The following is a 25,129-nucleotide window of genomic DNA, read 5'->3' on the forward strand; positions in this document are numbered from 1 at the left end:
AGCCGGGCGTGGTGGCGCACGCCTTTAATCCCAGCACTCGGGAGGCAGCGGTAGGATTGCCGTGAGTTCGAGGCCACCCTGAGACTCCATAGTGAATTCCACGTCAGCCTGGGCTAGAGTGAGACCCTACCTCGAAAAAAAAAATGTAGTAATAAAGTATGGATAGACAATTTGCAATAGTGGTATTGGTGAATTGTCTAGCTGGGACAGCCTTATTCTGTTGGTGGCATGGGGAGAAAGATGATGTAGCTAAGGTCATAAATGGCGCAGGCATATCTGTTTTGTGAAAGGTGAGGAACAAAGGCTTGGCTTTGAGGTGAGTGAAGATGTTATTTCTTTTGTGATGACCAAGATTACTTGGTAGAGACATCTGATGGAGTATATTTAGCTAGGGATAATTGTAGGAAGAAGACACATGTGCACACACACACACACACACACACACAGGAGACAGACAGACAGAGTGAGGGGGGGCAAGTGAGCACTTATGCTTGTTGGGGGCAGAAAAGAAGAAAGGCGTCATTTGCAGTCAGTAAAAAATATATTTCTGTATGTATGTATGTATGTATGTATGTATGTATGTATGTATGTATGTGTGTATAATTAAAGAAATGAAGGGCCAATGGCGACGTACTTTCCTTGTCCTTCCCCCAGAGAATCAGGAACTACCCACCTCCAGCACCATGCACATACCCACAACTCAAAACCTTCGGATCCACAGCCTTTTTATAAGTACTTTCACATTGTCTCTGGGTAAGCCTAAAACTCCCTTCAGGCAAATGAGGGAAAGAGGTATTCGTGCATTTCAAAACGGACTGGAATGCGACCGAAAGCTCGTGGGTTCGAGCTTTGGCTAGCTTCGCACCTGTGCATTTTTCATAAAACGAAGAGACATACCTGGCTCCGCAACCTCACAGTCAAGGCAATACCTTCCCATCCGGTTACCCTTTTAAGAGGCGGATCCCGCAGTGTCCTTTCCTCTCTCCCAGCCACCTCTACCCCCAGCCGTCTGGGCGGAGCTTGGGGAGAGCGCCCTGGAGCCCCGCGCGGCCGCAGCAGTAGCGAGGGGCACTGGCGCGGGCTGGAGCTGCGTCTGCGGCAACCTCGCTGCTGACGTTACGTGCCCCTCGGCCAGCCGCGACCTCGCGGGCTGGGCGCGACTCTCTCTCGGCTGGCTCCTCACCTGGTCTGGCCCCGGGTCGTGCCGAGTGCCGGGAAGGCGCGTGCTCGGGGCCCCAGGGAAGGGTGGATTGCGCGCCATGGGGCCGCCGCCTGGGACCGGGGTCTTCTGCCGCGGTGGCTGCGGCTCTTCCCGATTGCTAGCGTGGTGCTTCCTTCTGGCTCTCAGCCCGCACGCCCCTGGCTCCCGGGGTGCCGAAGCCGTGTGGACCGCGTACCTCAACGTGTCCTGGAGGGTTCCGCACCCCGGAGTGAACCGCACGGTGTGGGAGCTGAGTGAAGAGGGCGTGTATGGCCAGGACTCGCCGCTGGAGCCCGTGGCTGGGGTCCTGGTGCCGCCCGACGGGCCAGGGGCGCTCAACGCCTGTAACCCGCTCACGAATTTCACGGTGCCCACGATTTGGGGAAGCGCGGTGCAAGTGTCTTGGTTGGCCCTCATCCAACGCGGCGGAGGCTGCACCTTCGCAGATAAGATCCATCTGGCTTCTGAGAGAGGGGCTTCTGGAGCTGTCATCTTCAACTTCCCTGGGACCCGCAATGAGGTCATCCCCATGTCTCACCCTGGTGAGTGCAGCAACTAAATTGCACCCCTCCAAACCTCTGCCATGACCAGTTCCCCCTGTTTTCTTCAGTGCCCGCCTCCCCTATCACCTTGCTCCACAGGAAAACCGGTGCCCTTTTTGCCCCAGTGAGTGGGGCATGATCCTCCCCTAGAGTCACCAGTCATGGGGGTTGGGCACAAAAAAAAATCCTTCCTAATTTGCCTCTATGGTGGAAAGGAGTAAAACAAATGAGGTGCAGTGGCTGGCCATGTTGGGGCTTTCTGCGTGGCTTTTTCCTGGTGTTTCACCGGAGTGAGTGCCTTGCCTTTAGGAGGGGGTGAGCATTGTCCTTTAGAGACTGGCGAAAACATCCTCTGGAAATCTTTCTCTTCACTATAGAAAAACCGATTTTCTCCTCTTCTCTCCTTCTCTCTCCGTGTTTCCTACGTATCAAGTACAAGATTGTGTTACTGTGCCCTGTTGACCTCATTGAAATTTACATGGAAACTTTACGTAGCTTTTGGATTTTTCTCTGCCCGGTGGTCCTGGGTCCCAAGTGATTGCTTAGTGTCACTGCTTTTGTTTGTCTCTGAAAAAGAAAATCTGATTTAGATTCTTGAGTTCCAAAATAGGTGATTAATGGTTTCAGAAAAAGAAAAAAAGAAGGTTTTTTATGAGTGACTATGGCAAAGGCCTAGACTTTGTAAAAGTAGCGCAGGTAGTTCTTAAATTTGTGGGGAGGGTTTTGGTTACTATTTACCCCCTTCAGTTGTCCTTCCATAAACTGTGTGTGTGTGTGTGTGTGTGTGTGTGTGTGTGTGTGTATTTAACTATCTTTGTCCCTGAAGGACAAAGGAAAAATAATTGGGGAGAAAAAGGAAGAGGTATATAGTGTACCATGGTTGTTAAGAGCTGGGCCTCAAGTCAGACCTTGATTCAAATTTCTGCTTCAGTGTTTACCAGTCCTATGACCTTGGAGAATTTATCTGAACTCTGAGTCTTAGTACATTCATCAGTCAAATGGGACAGGATAATAAGACAGAACTTATCCACAGGTTTACCTTGAGGGTAAAATGAAATAAAGCCTGCAAGTGTCTAGGACAGTGTAACTAAAGGTTAGCTGATGTGGATTACCCTTGTAAAAGGCCCCCGCAGAGATGAGAGTACTTAACTGCTAGAGGTTTTGCATTTTGCTTACAACTGTATGTAGGGATCACCCTAGAGAGGTCTTGCAGTGACTGGCTGGGTTGCCCAGTGAAAAGGGCACTAAACTGGAACACCAGAGATTTAAGTTATTTTAGCCCCTTTGTTTCCCTTGGCCTACTAACCTTGTACAAGTTACATATCAAGTGGTAGTATAGAGGAGCATAGGGTGGGTGCAAAGTTGGCTGAGCATGTAGAGATAAAAGTGAACTAGCTGAACTCTAAGATCCCTTCTGTTCCAAAATGCTGCAATTCTTAGATTTAGTATATTGATTAAAAGTATAAACTTTATCTTTCTAGCTGATAATGCATTGATTAGAATGAAATGACTTTTAAAGGCTATTAAAATGAATAATGAGGCTTAATTGGCTAAGTATAAGACTTTGAGTTTGTCTTCTCCAAATGAGATTTATTTGCATGAATGATTTGTAATTGGAGAGCATTCTTTTTCTAAATTAGAGAGTTCCTATTTAGATCATTTCACTCTGCTTCTGTTAAGGATATTTATCTGGTAGCATTTAGGAGGCAATAAAATTATCTTTTCTTGAGTTCCTATGTGTGAGACATTCTATGTACATTTTATCTGTTATTGAGTTAACATATTAAGAAAAAACACATTAAGAAAAAGCACAGGAATCATGGTCAAGATTGCAGATCAAATTTTGAATTTACCACACAATAGCTTTTTGAACTTGAACAGAATACTTGGTCTTAATTCTTCATCTGTAAAATGGAGATATTGTATTGTGATTACTAAGGATAGTATATACAAGTCACCCAACAGATGATATTCTGCAAATGGTAATTGCTATAATAATGTGAATGATATCCCAATGCAAATAGTGAATGCCCACATATATGATTATTTAGCTCTTGATTTGAAGACATGTACACCATGAGAATCTAATTATGCTTATTGTGTTTCAGCATATCCTACAGGAAAAAAAAATAAGCCTTAAATATTGATCTTTTCTTAAGCTACGTTCAGAAAGTTATTTTGAAACTTTTAAAAACATTATTAGCCAACATGATGACTATAGCAAATATTGTCATTAGGCTAATTAGCCAAAAAGCTAGCAAATTATCTGAGGTATACCATCATATTTCTCCCTTGAACTCCTAGAGAAACCACTTTTTAAAAAATATTTTATTTTTATTTATTTATTTGAGAGAGAGAAAGATGGGAATGGAGGGAGGGAGGAAGGAAGAGAGAGAGAGAGAGAGAGAGAGAGAGAGAGAGAGAGAGAGAGAGAGAGAGAGAGAGAACGGGTGCACCAGGGCCTCCAGCCACTGCAGAGGAACTCCAGATGTATGTGCCACCTTGTGTATCTGGTTTTTGTGGATCCTGGGGAATTGAGCCAAGGTCCTTTGGCTTCACAGACAAGCGCCTTAACCTCTAAGTCATCTCTCCAGCCCTAGAGCAACTACTTTTCCACAGGGGGAGAAATCACCTCATCCACATGTGTTTGTTTTTTTTTTTTTAATTTGGAATGTGTTGTGCTGTTTGCTTTACTCTTTCGTATGAGTAATTCTAGGGTTTCCTTTTAATATTTTGGATAGTAATGACAAAGAGGGAGTTTAACTCTTAATTCATTATATATTACCATCAATTATACAGGAGTCACCAAATATGGAAAATCCATTGCTATCTTCTTTTGTTGGCAAAATCTCTTTTACTCACTGTCACAGGGTCCTGCACTTGATTTGTCCTCAGTTTGTGTGGAGCATCTGTAATCCCACCTATTATAATCCTGTGTCTGTGAAGTTACATTTATCTCAAGTGATTGAATTAAATGGCTTAGAAAAATCGCTTTAGTTGTTGGGGTTTTTTGTTTGATTTTTTAATCTTTCTTTATTCTGCCTTTTGTTTTGTGAGATAACATCTCACTGTATAGTCCATGCTGGACTCCAGCTCAGCTCTGAAATTCAGTGAGTTCAAATTAGCCCAGTGAGTTCAAATTGACTTTGTACTCAAGATCCTCCTACCTCAGCCTCTCAAGTGCTTAGATAACAAGCATGCACCACCATGCCTAGTGGAATTGTTGCTTTAAAATTTTTGTTTAGGGGAAACTCTACCATATAAGGGTTATACATGAAGAAAATGGGGCTGTTTTTTACATATAACAAAATTTCACAAATGGTAGTTGTAGTTTACCATCAACCCATGCAATTTAAATATGGGTTTTATTTTGGATATGAAGTATTTATAAAACCCTGCTTCACATAGATAAATCTTTACAAATGATACATGTGTATTAACAGCTTCCCTTGGAATTCTGGATGTACATATTTCAAAAAAATTCTTCCAGAAACCTGGAAGGAAGTTAGGAAGAAAATTTGTTTCAAAGTTTAATTAAAATTCAGTCACACTCTTAAATATGAAAGTCAGATAAGAAGCAGCCAAAACTTAGAGTAAGCACTGAAGCCATCTAAAATGTAGATTGTCATAATGAGACATGTAAAGCATGCTCGGTCTCTTCCCCAACTTACTGTTCTTTCTCATAGCAGATGGGCCTGAGATTTGCCTGCTGTCTAATTCAGCACAGCCTACGGGCTGAAGTGATGTGTGTACTTGCTTGTACAATTTTCCTTGAGTCAACATGTGTAGGCATGAATTGACTGAAAGACCCATGTAGAGCTACTGCCTTCATAATCCGTGACACATTTACAAGAGTTTGAAACATATGAAGGTGGTGGCAGGCGAAACATAACTCATGAGGGCTTTACCAAAAAGGCAAAATAGACAAAAAGAAAGTAAAAGAAAAAAAAATAGTGAAAGAACCAAGCAGTGTAAGTGAATGATTTGGTTACTCTAATGGGAGACTGGTATAGAAACAGTTGCTTGTATGCTTTGTTCAAAGACAGTAGAGCACATTAAGAGAATGGGCTCTGCCACTTAATACTTTTAGATTCTTATTTTACTTCTCTCAGTTTTCTCCTATGTTAGATGAGCATCATCTCATAAACTTGCCTCATAAGGTTGCTAGGATTAAATGAGGTTATGTTGATAAAATATTGAGAATAGTGCCTGGCATATAGGAAGCTATTGTTATCTTTTAAATCATAGTAATCTAGTTAAATGTATTTTACAGAATAAAAATTGAATCTTGTGTTTGGAGAATATAATTTGAAAATGAGCAGCCTAGAATACCTCATAGTTCATGTGACCCCACATATTAACTGAAGCCTTTAGTGTTAGAAGTAAATAGGCTAGATTTTTTTTTTCCACAAGGAAAAGCTTTTGACCCTCCTAGGTTTATCATTCTTTTCTTAAGTAACAGCTTCTCCCTCAAGCAACCAATCCTCTTTCCATTTAAACATGATTTTGAAATACTACTTTATGCTTTTTTGTCAATAGCTCAATCCCTTCTCAACTCTTACATTTAGTTTTTTTTCTAAGCTATTGACTTTGATAAGAACCTTTCTTAGTAGAATAAGAACTTCACTAGGGGCCTGCGTGGTGATTTACCAATGTGAAATGCCATTCCCAAATCCATTTTTAGGTGCATCCTCCTCGGTATGTCTGCAATACTGTATTTGACACTATTAACCACTCTTAACATTCTCCCAAACTATCTCTTGGTTCCCTGGCCTCTCGTTTGTGACATTTCTGTTAATTTAACCATCTATGCATCTGACACTCCTTTTCCCCTGCATCCCATGGCCCATAAATTTCCCCTCTGATAAGAAGCTGCAAAATTCAGGTTATTCTACCACTTTAAATATTGTCACATAGGTCTCCTCTCTGTGATTATTAATACTATGCTTTCAGTTACTGTGTGTTATCCTAGAGGAAAACAGTTTCTTGATTGGTCTCTGTGCTTTCAGTCATTTTCCTGCCTGCAATTCTCCCTCCATGTTACTAACAGAACACAGTTCAGATCACATAAAAGACAGCACGTCAAAATTTTAGATTGCATTTCTCAGCATGGCATGCATGAATTCATAAATTGGTCTGAAATGACTTTAAAAGCTTTATCACCTTCTCCTCTCATGTTGATCTCTACACATTCTCTGTTCTTTTCCATTATCATTTGCTTGCTTGCATGTGCTGCTGTTATGGATATACCCCCTTCTTTCTAGTTCTGCTAGTCAGAATTCAGCACAAATTCTTCCTCACCACTGAAGTTTTGCTATTTTTAATTTACTCTTATTTTTATTTCTAAAATATTTGTTTATTGTGTTTATTTGTGTGTGTGCATGTGTGTGCGCACACGCACACATATGCACACACACATGAATGTCTATATGGTCTTTTGCAGCTGCAAACAAATGTCTATCCATCCAGCTTTATGTGTCTTGCTGGGGAATTGAACCTAGGCCTCCAGGCTTTGTAGGTCAGTGCCTTTAACTGCTGAACCATCTCCCTAGCTCCTTATTGTATTTTTAATTAATGAACAATAATTAAATGCATTTATGGGTTTCAATTGTGATGTTTCTATGCAATTCCTTTTGTCTTCTTCCCACTATATCCCACACCCAAAACATAGATACATTTTTGTTAAAATACCACTCTATTTTAGTATTTGCTACATTTTACTGGTGATTAGTAGTTGTTTGCATATTTCACTTTGCTACTGGATTATAGTCATTTGAATGTTTAATGTCTTCATTTTCTTCATAATATTATTTGTTCTGGATGTGCTCTAGAAATGTTGGTTGAGTTGCCTTCAATACCCAAGAGAGAACTCAAATACCAGAGTGTCATAAGATTCACTAGAAAGGTATCTAAGAACTGGAACTGAATATACAGAATAATTGTGGCAAAGTCCCTGCCCTGTGAAGGAATGTAGAGTCTTAGTAGATGGAAGAAGAGCATTTGTTGAGAATATAAGATATGCTTCAAGATTATAGGATCCATGATTTGCATAGTGACCATCATTATGACTAAGTTCTGTGGATTTTTAATGGCAAAATAACTTAAGTAACAAGGAAATAATGCTGAATGAATTTCTGTTGTTTATATTGAGCTTTCTCTATGCTATTTTGATGTTGTAAAAACTATTTGCATCACATCCAATTTATGTCCTCAGTTACAATGCTTCTATTGAATGTGGTGTTTTTTTTAAATTTCATAACCTAACTATAAATTTGAAGACATGAGTACCCTATGAGTCTAATTATGTCTGCTGTGTTTCAGAATATAATGTAGGGGAAAAAAAGAAATCCCTAAATAGCAATCACTGACTCTCTGCAGTATCTACCAACCACTGCAAAAGAAGCTCCTCTTTTGGACAAGAATGAAAAACCACACTGTTCAATGGGCATAAATATAAATATTTAGAAGGCAGTTTGACAGATACAGCATATGCATTTAGAAAAACATAGTTTCTCTCCCTAGGACCTATGACTGTCATGGGCTTTTGACCAGATTTACATACATACTAGAAAAGTGCATACATTGTTGGTTTATAGCTGAGTGGATTTTCACCACCTGAAAAGACTCATGTAATCAGCATCTATTCCAAGAAATTAAATAGTACTAAACCCCAAAAGATAAACACTCCCCCCAGTGTGAATTTTTGTTTGGTTGGTTTTTTTTCAAGGCCTAGTCTTACTCCAGCCCATGCTGAACTGGAACTCATTCTGTAGCTCCAGGTTGGCCATGAAATCATGGTGATCCTCCTTTCTCTGCCTCTCAAGTGCTGGTGTTAAAGGTGCGGGTCATGCCCTGTTTCTGAAAATGTTTATTTTAATAGATTGTTTGTTTGTTTGTTTGTTTGTTTGAGAATGAGGGGGAATGAGTACACCAGGGCCTACAGCCATTGCAAATGAACTCCAGAAGCATGCACCACCTTGTGCATCTGGCTGATGTGGGTTCCTGGGTACTTAGGCTTTGCAGGCAAGTGCCTTAACCACTAAGCCATTTCTCCAGCTCCCTGAAAATGTTTTGATGGAGTAGTGACCAATCTTGTCTCTTGAGGGAGTGATCTTGTACCCCAATAAGCCACAGAAATGGTCTCCTTCACTACACTGGGCTGTGTACAGTGGTGGTCCTTGGTGATGTACTCTAGGGGGTTATTGCTGAGGGCAGAATTCATGCACTTTTAGATTCATATCCAAGCACAGTTTAGAGTTGCTCTACAACACCCACTTTGGAGCTCTAAACAAGAGCTCTTTGTTTTTATTCCATTTCCTATTCTTTTCCAGCAGCATGTTTGTCCTTCTGTACAGCATGGTATATAATTACTGGCTTGAATTTTGCCAATAGACAAACTACAATATTGATTTCTTAGGAAAATAAAGTCTGGCGATTCACCATGAGCTAGCTGTGGGAAACTGGATGTAGTGGAAGTTACTAGGTTCAGAAACCAGTTGTGAATTACTTGGTTTTAACACTTGAATGATTAAGTTAGTTACCAATATGTGAAACATAATGGTGCTAAAACTTGCTGTGTGTTTATGGTTCTCTCCAGATATTAACACTTAAGACAAGATGTTGAAATGAATTACTTAAATTCTGCCTGCAATTAACAATGTCTTTCTTAGCTTTTAAAAAGTGCATACAGTATATTACTACATTGTTGGTGAAATTACAGGTGATTACTTTGTCTTCATTATTACATTTCTATTTTATCTGATTTTCTTAGCATTAATGCATTTTATTTTGTAATAAAAATTGTTTTAAAAACTTGAAATACTCCCACAGTTTAATAAATGTATTAAAGAAAAATAATTAGTACTGTGACTATAACAATAAAAGCAACAAAACGTGTTTGCTTTTAGGAAGGATTTGTAGTTTATTGGGCTGGAGAGATGGCTTAGCGGTTAAGCGCTTGCCTGTGAAGCCTAAGGACCCCGGTTCGAGGCTCGGTTCCCCAGGTCCCACATTTGCCAGATGCATAAGGGGGTACATGTGTCTGGAGTTCGTTTGCAGAGGCTGGAAGCCCTGGCACTCCCATTCTCTCTCTCTCCCTCTATCTGTCTTTCTCTCTGTGTCTGTCACTCTCAAATAAATGAATAACTAATTTAAAAAAAAAAGGATTTGTAGTTTATTAAGAGAATTTAAGAATTTTATTAACTTTTTAAATATATCTAACTTGTATGACTGTTAACTCGATCCTGTCTTTGCAATACTAATTGGTTTCTAAATGTGACTTCAACATGAAGGAATTTTAAGACCTTAGTTTCCTATATACATATGTGTGTATGTGTGTGTGTGTGTGTGTGTGTGTGTGTGTGTGTGTGTACAGAGAGAGAGAGAGAGAGAGAGATAGATTATTTTCAAGGAGGGAGGGAGGGAAAGAGGGAGAATGAATGGATGGGCACACCAGGGTCTCTAGCCACTGAAAATGAACTTCAGGTACATGTGCAATTCTGTGCATCTGGCTTTATGTGGCACTGGGAAATCAAGTATTTCTCTTCTTTACTCATTGCATCACTATTTATAATTTTAAAATAATGTTTAATCCTTACTTCATATACATAGAAGCATGTAAACCTCACCTTTCTTTGCATTTTTATTTCTTTTCCAAAAGAGGGTTGCTTAATCTCACTATCACCCTTTAGTATTTACAATTCAGCATGTTGGTAATTTTGACCCATGCTAGTTTTTGTCATTTTAAAATAGAGGAGAAAGTTTTATTAGAATAGGAGCAGTGGGAGGCCAGGCATGGTGCTGGACGCCTTTAATCCCAGCACTTAGGAAGCAGAGGTAGGAGGATCACGATGAGTTCAAGGTCACCCTGAGAAAACATAGTGAATTCCAGGTCAGCCTAGAGTGAGACCCTACCTCGAAAAAAAAAAAAAAGAAAGAAAGAAAAGAAAAAGAAAAGAAAAGACTAGGAGCAGTGGGGAATCATGGTCTTATTTTATACTTTATTAATGATATATGGAACATTTGAGCTCAAGATTGAATTACTTTTTAATTTCCCTTGAAACTACCTTCTGCTGTACAAAGCTCCAGGTTTATGTTTCACATAAGAAACTATCAAATCCAAAGGTTGCTTTGTACCACTTCTTTGCCTCTTGAGACACATTTTTGTACTACTTTTCTATTTAGTTTGTTCTTCCTAACTTGTTTAAGTCTATACTAGATACTCTTACATCTACATACATATGTGCAAACACACTGATTCATGCTGTCCTTTTTCTGATCTCTCCTTCCTTCTCAAAACTGTTACACTACCTTCTAGATGATTCCACTGCTTTGGAAGTGAATCATTATTAAAAAGCTGCTCTTGGGCTGGAGAGGTTGCTCAGTGATTAAGGGACTTGCTTGCAAAGCCTAAGAACCAGGGTTTGGTTCTCCAGTACCCATGTAAAACAGATGCACAACATGGCACATATATCTGGAGTTTGTTTGCAGAGGCTAGAGGCCCTGGTATGCCCATTATCTATCTCTGTATATCTCTCTGCTTACAAATAAATAAAAGTATTTTAAAAACTGTTCTTTATAGATAATGACCTTGGGTGTATAGATATTGACACTCATTCCCATAATATTCACAAAACCTACAATCAACCATGTAATAACTCGTGATTAAATATGCATTTGTCTTCTACTATTCAAGATAGATCTGGCATGCTTTTGTTTTGTTTTGTTTTGTTTTAGGTATTGCTGTGATATTTCTGAAAAGTTTTATGATTTTTTAAAAAAATATTTATTTATTGGAAAAAGAGAGAAAGAGGCAGAGAGGAGAGAGAGAGAGAGAATGGATGTGCCAGGGCCTCCAGTCACTGCAAATAAACTCCAGATGCCTGTACCACATTGTGCATCTGGCTTATGTGGGTAGGGGGTAATTGAACCTGGGTCTTTGGGCTTCACAGGCAAGCAGTTTAAACACTAAGCTATCTCCAGTCCACTTTTATGAAAGTTTTGTTTAAATACTAATTTATATTTTCTTTGCAGTTTTTCTTCAAGCATTTTCACATAACAAACTGTAGGCTCCTTTAAAAATCCAAATACCCATTAGCAACATGTGTTGTCTCTAGTTCCAACTAGTTTACAATAAACTTTAGAAATATAACCGTTAGTATTCCTATTGTGTTCATTGTTCATAATGATAGTCTTGTGGGTGGTGCTTATTAGATTCTTCCCATCCATGCTGACTAGAGAGTTTTCTCTATTTTGTTTGGTTTCATTGCCACAGTGACCAAGGTGGTTCCTCAACACTTCCATGTATTTTACATTAAGGAAGCTTTGTTTTCTTCATCTGTAATGATTTCGGAAGATATGAAATTAAATATAATATTATTTGTAATGTTTTAATAGTTTTTTTTTTTCCAAAAGTATCTTAACTATGACTTAACTATGGCTTGCTTACCTGTCAGCAGATTTTATGAGTACATTGTTTTTCTCATTTAGAAAATTACAATAGCCCTTTAGATGAAGCCTGTTTTTTTTGTTTGTTTGTTTGCTTGTTTGTTTTCTTTCTTTCTCTCTTTTTTTCTTTCTTTCTTTCTCTCTCTCTTTCTTTCTTTCTTTCTTTCTTTCTTTCTTTCTTTCTTTCTTTCTTTCTTTCTTTCTTTCTTTCTTTCTTTCTTTTTTTCTGAGGTAGGGTCTCACTCTAGCCCAGGCTGACCTGGAATTTACTATGTAGTTTCAGGGTGGCCTTGAACGCAAGGCAATCCTCCTACCTCTGCCTCTCACATGCTGGGATTAAAAGCATGAGCCACCATGCCTGGCTAATGAAAGTTGGTTTTTGAGTGAGGGTTTCGTTCATAGAACCATGAGCAATGGATAAGCAGTATGGTTCCAAAGTACTTTTCACAAGAGTGTTGCTATCATATTCTTGCTTTCCAGTACCTCCATTTCATTTTCACAGGAGAGCAAGATGCATAAGAGAAATTAAATTAGGCCATAGTAAAATCACTAGTCACCTTCAAGCCACTCCATTTTCATTTCTATCTAGTAGCTGGTTCCTAATGACAAAGGAATTGACTTTCCCTGAGTAATGTACAACAGATAACCTTTGATGGTAAGGAAAGCCATTTTATTGCTCTATTTTTATTTAAATATATTGTACCAAAGGTGAAGGTGGCACATTTGAATTGGGAGATAGGATGTTATAATGCAGGGACATGTATCCTTGAGTCACATTGCTTTGTGTGAATTCCAGCTTTACAAATGGATAAATGTGTGATACTGAGCAGGCTGGTAAACTGGAACTCATTCATTCATCTTATTCATAAAAGAGACATAATAATACCCACTTTTCATGATGCTATAAATAATTGTTGGTCATAAGTGAGCAATTAGAGAGTGTTAGTTCTCTTGAACCTTTTGCTAAGAGTTTTATTAGTATGACACCTAGTATGTATTGGTTGTTGCAGCTACTCACTCCACTCCTGAAGTTTGAAACACGTCATTTCTTTGCATGCAGAAATAGAAAGGGATTGTGACATCTGCATTGCTATTTTATTTCTGGGAAGTTCCTGAGAAATGAAGACTAGATTACATAATCAAGAAATGGTCCCTGAATCTTTCTTTCTCCTTGCAAATAAATAAATAGGGTCTAGAGAGAGGGCTCAGCGGTAAAGGCACTTGCCTGCAAAGCCTAACATTCTAGGTTCAATTCTCCAGAGCCCACATAAAGCCAGATGCATAGTAACACATACATCTGGAGTTCGTTGGGAGCAGCTGGATACCCTTTCTTTCTCCCTCCCTCTCTCTCTTTTGCTTTGCTTGTGAAATAAAAAATAAAAATAAATGGAGCCAGGCATGGTGGCATATGCCTGCAATCCCAGTCCTTGAGAGTTTCAGGCAAGAGGATCCCAAGTTTGAAGCCAGCCTGGGCTACATAGTAACACCATGCCTCACAAAAGCAAAAAGAGAAAAGTTGGGGACACAGCTCAGTGGCATGTGCAAGAATCTGGGTTCGATCTCTAGAATCCACCATAATATTCTTTTAATAAAGCAAACCAAAAGAAATGGAAAAGGAAAACAGCTGTTATATCTTCTGTTCTGTTTCCATTTTAACAGCAAAAGCTTAATATCAACAAATTATGCTCTAACAATGGAAATATAGCACTACAGACCTGTTTTTGGCACAGAGGCAGAGAGGATTTAGGAATCAAATGGATTTTGATACGATTCTCAATTCATTTATCTCATGTAATAGCTTTGTGACCTTTGCCAAATTAATCTCTTTAAAACCCAATTTCTTTTCCTGTAGAATGGAGAATGATAAATATATCTAATTGGTAGGTTTATTATTAGGGCTGAATGAGATAATGTAGGTAAAGAACTTGATAAATATTCTGGTACATTACTGTTCTTCTCATCTGTCATCAAGTCTTAGAGATGGGCAGTGCTTATCACTGTAGTATTTCTTAAAGCTTCTAATAATGCAAAAGAAAGTTGGATCAACTTTATTTCTAGTAGTATTTTTGAAAATCATTACCCATAGAATCTCCTTCATCTCCAAATACTTAACATCTGAAGTATAATTTGGGAAACACTGATTGCCATGCATTTGACAATTTCTCATTTCTCTTTTCTTTTGATTTTTATTTTGTTTTGGTTTTAGTTTAGTCACATGTATATATATATATATATATATATATTTTAACTATGTCAAAGTCTTGTCAATGTCAGATAGTGAATAAACTAGTGGTCACCTCATTATGATAAGAATTGAATACGTACGTTATGATGATATTTACTTTTACATCATTGTATCTTTTATATTAGGTTAATGCAGCTTCAAACTACAGATGTACAGGCAAGGGTTTTTGTCTTTACTGATAGTATGAAACAATTTGAGAAAGGAGACATGTGAGAATTGGCTTATTTTTTTTTTAATTATTAGTTTGTGGGCCATAGTGTCAAAGCTAACTTTTATGATACTTCACCTGATAAGAAACTTAATGTATTCAGGTAGCATAATGTTCTTATTCATGACATTTGAGCACTGAAATAATAATAAAAGTTATGTGAGCCATTCCAAATTTTCTTTTACTCAAATTTGATTCTTAATGGAATCCTAATTGGATATTGAAACTTTTGTGGCTTTGGGTTCTTGTAACCAAGTCATAATGAAGACTTTATCTCTCTGCACAATACTTTTCATAACTATAATGATAAATGTAATTTCCAGCTGAATTTCCCTGATATAAACTATTTCTGCAGAGAACACATACAAAAAGATGTCACAAACCGGCAAAAGTTTGAACCCTTTTCATGCTGGTTGTATTAGGACTAGATAGTTGATCAGGCAGAAACTAAACTATGATATCATCCGCTCCATCCCTGGAGCTCACATTAAAAAAAATATATATATATATATAAAATTTTTATTAATTAATTTATTTATTTGAGAGAGAAAGAGAAAAGAATGGGCACACAGGGCCTCCAACCACTGCAAACAAACTCCAGACATACGCACCACCTCGTGTGTCTGGCTTACATGAGTCCTGGGGAATTGAACCTGGGTCCTCTGGCTTTGCAGACAAGTGCCTCAACTGCTAAGCAATCACTCCTGTCTGTCCTGGAGCTCACATTTTTGTGTTCTATTACATTTTTGGTCTTGCCCATAATATTTTAGTCTGTTCTGTACTTTGGACTGAAATGTTTCCCCAAGGGAACAAGTGACAAGGCTTTGGTCCACAGTCTATGACACTATTGGGTGGTGGTAGAATGAGGTGGGAGGTGGGGACTGTTAGGAAGGTATGCTGCTGGGGGCACGATCTTGAGGGGATTATTGAGACCCTGGCATCTCCTCTTAACTCTACTTTTCATGGCCAAAATTTGGTAACTTTTTTCTGCTTCCCACTCCACTCCATGGGATTTTGCAATCAGAAGTGCACAGACCAAATGGCCATGGATGGAAGCCTCTGTAATTGTTAGCCAAAACAGACTATTCTTCCTTTGTAGTCATTGTAGGTATTTTGTCACAGGAATGTGTATAGTGTGGCTCTGAAATACCAACTTAGGTAGGGTTTTCAGATCTACAAGGAAATGACCCTGTCTAGATTTCTGCAACATTTCAGGCACAGAGCACATCTGTCTTCTGTACATTGTTGTACTAGTTCCATCGGGGCTGAAAGATTGAGAATAAAGTTGCAGTGTTGGAGGCCATGTTTCAGATTATTTTCAGATAACTTAATTTTAATTTACAAGTCTAGGATATGACTAAATTCTGCACCCATGTGTTTTGTCCTGGAGACAACAACAGTAATTCTGCGGAATTCTTATAACATAGGAAAATACAGCTGATAAATGGAAGATGAAAAAGCCTAAATGTTCATAGTTGTAAGTTTCCCCTGTGTAAAATCCCTATGGCTACCCTCTTTTGCTATTGAACAAATATTATTTTAATAGTTTTTAGTCATATGTATGTGTGTATATATATATATATATATATATATATATATATATGTATATATATATATATATGGTTAGTTAGTTAATAGTTGTTTTACTTATACCATCTACTGTTCTTATCAAATTCTGAACAGCTCTGGATATTGTGCAATTTATCATCCCAAATAATTAGTTACATTGATGCTGTATTTTACTCAAGAAAATCTTTATAAGTAGCAAAACTGAATGGTGAATTTAGTTCCCAGAGATCTTACCACCACGAAATCAAAATTATGACATAAGCAAACATTTATTATACAAAACATTTATTATAATTGCAGGATGCTCTATATATTAATTAAATAACATGCTATAGCATCTACCAGTAGCACATCTGATTTCTTTTCCTCTGTAACAACACAATTTAAGTTTATATAGCGATCAGTCTGTTCCAGCTCCTTTAAGGGTCCTCTTTTATGCTTTCTGAACCTCCTAAGTGCCAAAACCTTCAGTCTTCTACTGAACCGGAAAGAGGATATTCTTACCTGACCTTAGGCCTCAAATAGCATTTGTCCTGCACTTGAACATACTTCTGAAACTGACGTGTACCTATACACCAGGCTTGTAAGGTATTGCTGTAGTTGGAACAGCTTTATCATTATGACTATGTCAACAGTCAGCACTATGATGGTAAGCATCACACTGAACCCAAAGTCTATAGAGCAGGGTTAGTGTTTAGCTTTTTATCTATATTTATGATATGCCCTTTCTCTAAGCAGGTATGTCCTGTTTAGTTACATAAGTAGGTACAAGGCATATCTAGACTGTTGACCACAGTTATCTCTAAAGAATGAAGATGTTTTTCAGGTTGAATAAACATTCAAATGATTGCTTAAATATAGCATACATTCTGTTGAACCCTATATATACTAGGCTTGTGCATATATTCATATCTATGATGAAATGTAATTAATAAATGAGGTAGTATAAGAATTAATAACAATAAAATGGAGCAATTATATCAATGTTGTAATAAAATCATTTAAATTTATTCATTGTTTACTTCTGGGATTTTCCTTGGGATATTTTTAGACAATGGGTATCTAAAACTATAGAGAGTGAAATTATACATATGTTAAACTTAAAGTTTTATTCATCAAACATTTATTTGAGGACTGAAGACATGGCTTAGTGGTTAAGGTGCTTGCTTGCCTACAAAACCTAAGAACCCAGGTTTGATTCCTTAGTACCCAAATAAGCCAGATGCATAGGTGGCACATGTGTCTGGAGTTGGTTTGCAGTGGCTAGAGGCTCTGGTGTGCCAATTCTCTTTCTCTCTCCCTTCCTCTCTCTCTTTTGTAAATAAATAAATATTAAGAAAACATTTATTTGACATATGCCATCTGCCACTTACTCTGCTAGATGTTGTAGATATAATGATGGAAGACATAGTCACTAACCTGAAGAAGTTCATAGTCTGGTAAAGGAAACATAAACCAGATAACTTCATGGGAAGTCTGCAGTACACATTATGAATTGGGACATTTAACCCAAATGTGTCAGAGTCTTATAAAAGTGAGCTGAACTTTATACTGTAGGTGAAATGGAGCTTTTGAAGGAGGGTTATGGAAGGAATAATCTGACTATTGTTTAAAATTCTCTGGTAACTATAAAAAGAATGAATTGGAAGTCTTTGATTGGTGTCTTGGAGATCAATTAGAAGATTATTATTGATGATTTAGGTGATATTGGTTACAGCAGAGATGTGTTATAATAGAAAGGGAATGAAACAATTATGTGGCTAATTTTCAAATTTCTCTATTGAAAGTACCTTGAATACTGATAAATGATTCCATTAGCAGAGCTTTTCTATACGTAGTAAATAATTAGCACTAATGTGGATAGAGTGACTGTACCAATATCTTCAAACTGTTTGACCTTGCCATTTGACAAACAGTAATCAAACTCCAACTCAATAGTTCTCAAAATATGGTCAACAGACCTCATATAGCAAAATAACCCACAGAACTTGTTAAACCTGTAGATTTCCACATTCCACCCCTGACGTACTGAGTCCAAATGAGAATCTACAGCTCAGTGTTTTAATGTCCTTCCCAAGTAATTCTCATGTATATTAAAGTTTGAGGATCATTAGGCTAGCTTAGAAGTTCTCAAAATTTCACTTGGGGATTGTTGGTTCCTGATATTCTCTTAGGGGCCCATGAAGTCAAAGTTATTTTCATAATAACACAAGGACATTATTTACCTTACACACTATGTTCATATTTTTAAGGATATAAAAGCAAACAATGAGTCAAACTTCTGGTATCTTAAAATGCTATAAATTGTATTCTTTAGTCTAATGGAATTATAGAACAAATGAAATGGGCCTGAGGAGATGGTAAAGTGGATAACATGCTTGTCAAGCATGAAGACCTGAGAGTTCCATACCCAGTACCCATGTGTAGCAGACAGCTTCAGGTTCGCTGAGATGAATTTCCAGACTAGGCACAGTTATGGGGGAAGGGATATTTATTGAAGCTTACAGATCCAGGGGAAGTCCCTTAATGGCAGAAGAGGCTGGCCTGCTTTCACAAGCACAAGTAGAGAGAGAGAAGCCATAAGCCCAAAAGCCACACAACACACTTCAAGAACTCCAGTTGGAACTAGACACTTGCCTATCTTTAGAATAGAATTTCAAACCCACCACTATACCTTAGGGCTGGACCCTAAGATCCAGCCAGTGACACTGCCTCCAGCCAGGTGGCTGCAGATGCAAACTACAAACTCATAAAACAATAAATAGATTGGGGGTCATCTATTCAAATTACCATACCATGTAAGAGCTGAGTGTGCTTGCATGTGCATATAATCCCACTTCTGGGTAAGTGGAGACTGATACCCAGGGCTTAACAGCTAGCTAGTCAAGCTGAATTAGTGAGCTCTAGGTTCATCATGATACTGTGTCACAAAAATAAAGTGGCAAACCACTGACAAAGATATTCAACAACAACCTCTGCTCTCCACATGTTGGCACACTGTACACATACACAGAACATGCCAATTTCACATAATATTCCTGATGAATTCATAAGAATATTTTTTATTAAATTTCTACACTATGCAGCCTACATATATGGATATTTCTGTATGTGGAAATGCAAAGTAGGCATAAAGCAGTTCTGAAGCACACTAAAATATCACGTTATTCTGAAGGAAAGCACTTGCAGGATAGAGCTGTCAGCAGAACTAGCTGATTTCTTCAACCAACTCCTTTTAATTTGACAACTTGCTGACAAATATTTTCAAACTTAAATATTTGTAAGATCTTGTTTCAAAAATGAAAACTGATCCTGTAATTTCAAGGAAAATCACTGACAGTTTTTGCTGTCAATTATATTAAGTTTTCTAAGAAAATAGAATTAAAACAATTATCTACAATGTGAGCTTGATAACTTTCATTTTAATATTTTATTTATTGTTATTATTAACAACATATTTCATATGGATACATCATGTGTTGGTACCTTCTTTTCCCTCGTTCCTTTCCCCATTCTGCTGGGGACCCTCCTCAGTGGGGTTGCAGGTATTCCTTATGGGGTTGTGGGTATACGTTGTGAGAGCAGCCCTCAGTTGTTTTTTTTTGGGGGGGGGGGGAAATTCCTCTGGGCATGGTGTCTCAACCTATGGCTCTTCCAATCTTTCTGCCCCTCTTCTGAAAAGTTCCCTGAGCTGTGGTGGGTGAGTTTTAAGTCTACTTCAGTGATAAGCTCTTAGGAGCCTCTGGATCTGTGCTTTGGTAGGTGTTGAATATTCTCAGGGTCTGTCTCCTTCACCCTGGCACTGATCATCAGGTTCGACATGGGAGAGAGAGAAAGACAGAGAATGGACGTGCAAGAACCTCTAGCCATAACAAATGAACTCCAGATGCATGCACCACAATGTACATCTGGCTTGTGTGAGTTCTGGGAAATTGAACCTAAGTCCTTTGGCTTTGCAGTCAACTGCCTTAACTGTTAAGCAATCTCTTCAGCCCAACTTTTCTTTTCTTTTCTTTTCTTTTCTTTTCTTTTCTTTTCTTTTCTTTTCTTTTCTTTCTTTCTTTCTTTTTTTTTTTGGTGAGCAAGTATGTTTAATTAGTGTTGCTTGCATAAGCATGAGTGTGGGGTGTTATTTTTCTGAGCATGGGCAACTCACCAGTGGCCCATGAATAGAATGACTCCCCACAGCAACCTTTAACTGCCATTAGCTCCTCAGGGAGGAGTAGGTCCTCAAGTGTTTCTCCCCCATCCATGATGGAATGTCGATGGGCCCCATCTTGTGCAGCAGGTAACCACAACTTGTAGAGCTAATGAGGGCAATGGTCATGTTATGTCTGGAAGACAGTGTAGAACTATTTTTTTCAAGAGAACTTCTGGGAAGCAGTCAACCTAGGAAACTTGATTCACCCTTGACTAGGAATAATTAAAAAGAACAAAAATTTGCCCCAATACAGGGCTTAGAAGAAAGGTTAGTTTGGCTTACAAATATAGTGTTTTTTTTTCTGTTTTATAAAAGTACCTCTTAGGTTTCAGCCCTATGAGATTTTAAACATTGTATTTAATTATGAGAGAGCAAGTGCGTGAGAGACAATGGGCACACCAGGGCCGCTAGCCACTACCAACCAACTCCAGACGCATGTACCACCTTGTGGATATATGGCTTACATGAGTACTGGGGAATGGAGCCTGAGTCCTTAGGCTTTTCAAGCAAGTGCCTTAACTGCTAAGCCATCTGTCCATCCCCCTATGAGTCTTAGTATCCCTCTAAAATAGTTTGCTTCCTCAACTGTCCAAAATATTTTTGTTGTAAACAAAAAAAAAAAAATCTTTGGAAATGACTATGGACAAAGTGAACATTCAGAAGTCTACCTGATTGTTTTCAGATTTTTCTAATGGAGGCAATGTTTATTATATTGGAACTCTTCACAGTTTGGTCTTGTTCATTCGAGGTCTCAGTGAATTCCCTAGTGCCAACTCCATTGTGGTATCAGGATATCTAGGCAGCATTGAATATTAGCTTAGTTTTAGAACAAATGCTTTGATAGTCAGTGCTCTTATTATTTATACATGAATCATTGTGAATATTTATTTGCTAACATTAAAGGTAGAATACTGGAGTTTTGTTCATATGTTTGTGTTTAAATGGCAAGGTTCTGGAAGTATGCTACCATTATGCATAGAGATTTTATGTTTTAAAGTCCATATATATATATATATATATATATATATATATATATATATATGTATGTTCATAGTAAATATAAGTAAAATAATTCCACAAATACAGAGGTTAGTACATGATAGATACTTAGTAGGTATTTGTTCATTTTGTTCACAAATAAATAAAATTACATCAGAAATTCCATTTCTTACAAAATTAAAGAAACCCAGCAAGTTCTGGGATTCCCCCTCCCAAATCTAACCTCCATGGAATCCTTTCTTCTTCCAAAATAGTCTCTTTTCTATTTTGATGCCATCATTTATTCCCTACTGCTGTGCAGGTCTTGTATGGGTAGCATCATGAATATCAAGGCCACTTTATATCTGGAAGACACTACTATAAGCACTCCTCCCTTTCCTTTGGCACTTACATTCTTTCCACCACCTCTTCTGCAATGGTCCCTGAGCCTTGCCTTGGAAGGTGTGATAGAGATATCTCATATATTGCTGAACAATATACTGTAACTTCTTCTCAACACTTTGGTGAGTTTTTCGTCACCCCAATGGTCACCACCATCTGAAAAGAGAAGCTTCTCTAACCAAAAGTGAAAGAATCATTAATATGTGGGAATAAGCATAATATTTACAGGGTAGTTTAGTGGGCACAATATATCCATTTATCCAGACAACCATAGTAGTTCTCTTCCCCAGGGCTTATGACCCTAAACCATTGACTTTTGATGAGATTTTCAGTACCAGGAATTCCCTTTCATGAAACAGACCTCAAGTCCAATCAGAGAACAGTTGGTTTCCCCATAACAGACATGACACCATTGCAGCAGTTGATACTTTTGGCTGCCTTGCCACTGTTTAGGTGAATACTATTACCAAATTGAAAAATACCAAGTACAGAACAATTTATGTTTCTTTTCAAAATATTGAACATTGCAGGAATATTAATTTTCTTCCAGATAAGAAGATAATCTTCTAATACAGTAACAGTTTGAAAAGTTATTTGGAAATAGTAGTCATGATAATAGTGATGTAAGATTCATTTCATTTGCCAATGTTATATTCTTCCTAGAATCTATAGAAGTTTACAAATGCCTATAGGGCATGGACTAAATTTTAATTCTTTTCTGTAGCTCCACAGCCTAGCACCGTGTCTATCCTGTTTATAGTTACTCAGAAAGTACTTAGAATTAAATTAGGGGTATCATCTGTCTTTTGAATAACTGGTCCACAATAAGGTTAATTGATGTGTAGGGAACTGGCTCACCGGATAAAGTGTGTGCAGCACAAGTGTGAGTAACAAGTTCAGATTCCTAGCACCCATGTAAAGCCTAATGCTGTGGAAGATGTCTGTAATCCCAGCACACCTTTAGGTTAAAAGACAGATAGGATAATCCCTTGGAAACTCAGGGACCAGCTACCATTGTCCTTGGAGTAGTAAAAAGAGAGACTCTGCCTCAAACAAGGTGGAGATGAAGACCACCTCCAAAATGCCCACTGTCCTCCACATGCATACCATGGAGCACATGCATGTGCACGCACACACGCACGCACACAAACACACACATACAAACACACACACACACACACACACACACACACACACACACACACACACACACATCATTTCATTCTCATTGGCACTGATTTGATCTCCTGAGCTATGAAACCCGTGTTTGGCTTCTTACGACTAATACTTTCCAAAGGAGATAGTCATAATAGTGAAACTTGATAGAAAAGTGTTTAAGCCGGGCGTGGTGGTGCACGCCTTTAATCCCAGCACTCGGGAGGCAGAGGTAGGAGGATCACTGTGAGTTTGAGGCCACCCTGAGACTGCATAGAGAATTCCAGGTCAGCCTGAGCTAAAGTGAGACTCTACCTCGTAAAACCAAAAAGAAAGAAAGAAAGAAAAGTGTTTAGATTCAGGACTTTATAAGAATGAATAAATTAGTGCATTGACATTAATTTTGAAGACTGACTGTGAGCATGCTTTGTGGAAATAGCAAAAGAAATGTTATAAATTGTGGTAAATGTTTGCATTTGTTATGTTCTACTGTAAGAGCACAAGCTTATAAGCATGATTATGCAGCATGAGTAACATCAATTCAATGATAGAGGTTTGTTATCTTTCACTTGTACTTGTCTTATTGAGTACCTGAACTCTGGTCTTCAGAGAAGATTATTTTATGAGTACTTACTAAAGAAGCACTTTGAGTTTTCCTAGATAAGGAGTTGCAGTACATCTCTTTGTGAAATAGGCAAAAGATTATATTTTTAATTTTCCATTTGAAAAATGGATTTTTTTTACATTTTCCAAATTGTGTTAAGTTTAAAAAAAAAAAAACAACTGCCTGTCCTGGTCATAGACTTGGAAGTTGAAAGCAGGCGGACCAGGAGTTCAAAATCATCCTCTGCTCCAAAGCAAGATTGAGACCTGTTGTGGTTTGAATGTTAATATATGTCTCCCATAGCCTGAGGTATATTTTTTCTTTATTTTATCTTGAGGTAGGGTCTCACTCTGGCCCAGGCTGACCTGGAATTCACTATGGAGTCTCAGGGTGGCCTTGAACTCATGGCGATCCTCCTACCTCTGCCTCCTGAGTGCTGGGATTAAAGGCATGCACCACCATGCCTGGCTCTTGCCTGAGGCATTTTTGATTAAGGTTTAGCTTCCTACTTAAGTCTCCAGCAGCTTGCTGGAAGAGGTGTGTCACTTGGTGGTGGATCTTGGAGTCCAGCCTTAGAGTGTGTAGAGGGCCAGTTTGAGTTCTGGCTGTTCATGCTTTCGGGTGCTGGCTGTTGTCTCTTTTATATGAATGTATGATGGAATATGTCAGTTTCCTTTGCCCTGATGATGTTTCCCTTAGAATCAGTAAGCCTGAAATAAACCCTTTCTTCCTATAATCTACTTCTGGTCAGTTTGTCCTAGCAACAAGAAGGTAGCTGCAACAAGGCTCACCTGGGATACAGAAGGCTTTGTCTCTAAAAAAGTAAAAGAAAGAAAAAAGCTTCTAGCCTTTGTGTGTTTAGTTTGAATGTTCCATTCATCTTCTGTTCCCTAATACGCTGGAATTTGGGAAAATAAATTGTGAATATGACCATATCTGGATACCTTATAACAAATGGCTAGCCTTTATATACTGAATGGTTTGTGATCCTTTAAAAATATCACTTGCAGGGTAGAGAGTAGAGTTCAGTGTTAGAAAACTTGCCTAGTGTGCATGAAGCACCAAGTTCAATTGCCAGCACAACAGAAACAACAAAATGAAAACAAAACATCATTTACAAAGTCACTGATTTTAATTTTAAAAGTTCAGAATCAGCTGAAGCATTATGATAGCTCATTTCCAATACTGTAAGGCCATAGAAAAGTTTGAGGTAGAATAAAGTTTAGCAAGGCTTACTTTAGCAACAGAAACACAAACAATATCATAGAAAGGTTTGTCGACAGGCATGGGGTGGGGCTTAGTTATAGAATGCTTAACTTATAGGCCCTGGATTCAGTTCCCAGCACTGAAAAACAAGTTGTTGGTTTTTATTGTTGTTGTTCTTGTAACTGTTGTTACACAAAATGAAGTTTTTTTCTCTTGATTTCCAAGTTACATATCTTATTTTGTGCTTTTCAGTAGAGTAGGAAATACAAAACCAAACATAACTTGCAAATATATGTTGGATTTAAAAGTAGATATGACTGTGAAATGAATGAGAAAAAAATAAGTTTGTTGTAAGTTAAGTTTTTCATTGTA

At 38.2% G+C, this 25,129-nt stretch overlaps 1 protein-coding gene across 2 annotated transcripts in view; it reads left to right on the forward strand.

The window, feature by feature from the left end:
• Nucleotides 1–25,129, forward strand: part of Rnf128 (ring finger protein 128) — a 126,432-nt gene that overhangs the window by 62,953 nt on the left and 38,350 nt on the right. The window contains exon 1 of one of the 2 annotated variants that reach the window (XM_045140566.1): nucleotides 1,176–1,743. The exons of the other annotated variant lie outside the window; for it this stretch is intronic. Coding sequence (XP_044996501.1) covers nucleotides 1,260–1,743 — 484 coding nt within the window. The 5' untranslated portion in view covers nucleotides 1,176–1,259. Of the gene's footprint in view, nucleotides 1–1,175; nucleotides 1,744–25,129 lie in introns of those variants that run through there. 2 annotated transcript variants of the gene reach the window in all.

The sequence above is a fragment of the Jaculus jaculus genome, chromosome X, assembly GCF_020740685.1.
Source record: "Jaculus jaculus isolate mJacJac1 chromosome X, mJacJac1.mat.Y.cur, whole genome shotgun sequence".
NCBI lineage: Eukaryota > Metazoa > Chordata > Mammalia > Rodentia > Dipodidae > Jaculus > Jaculus jaculus.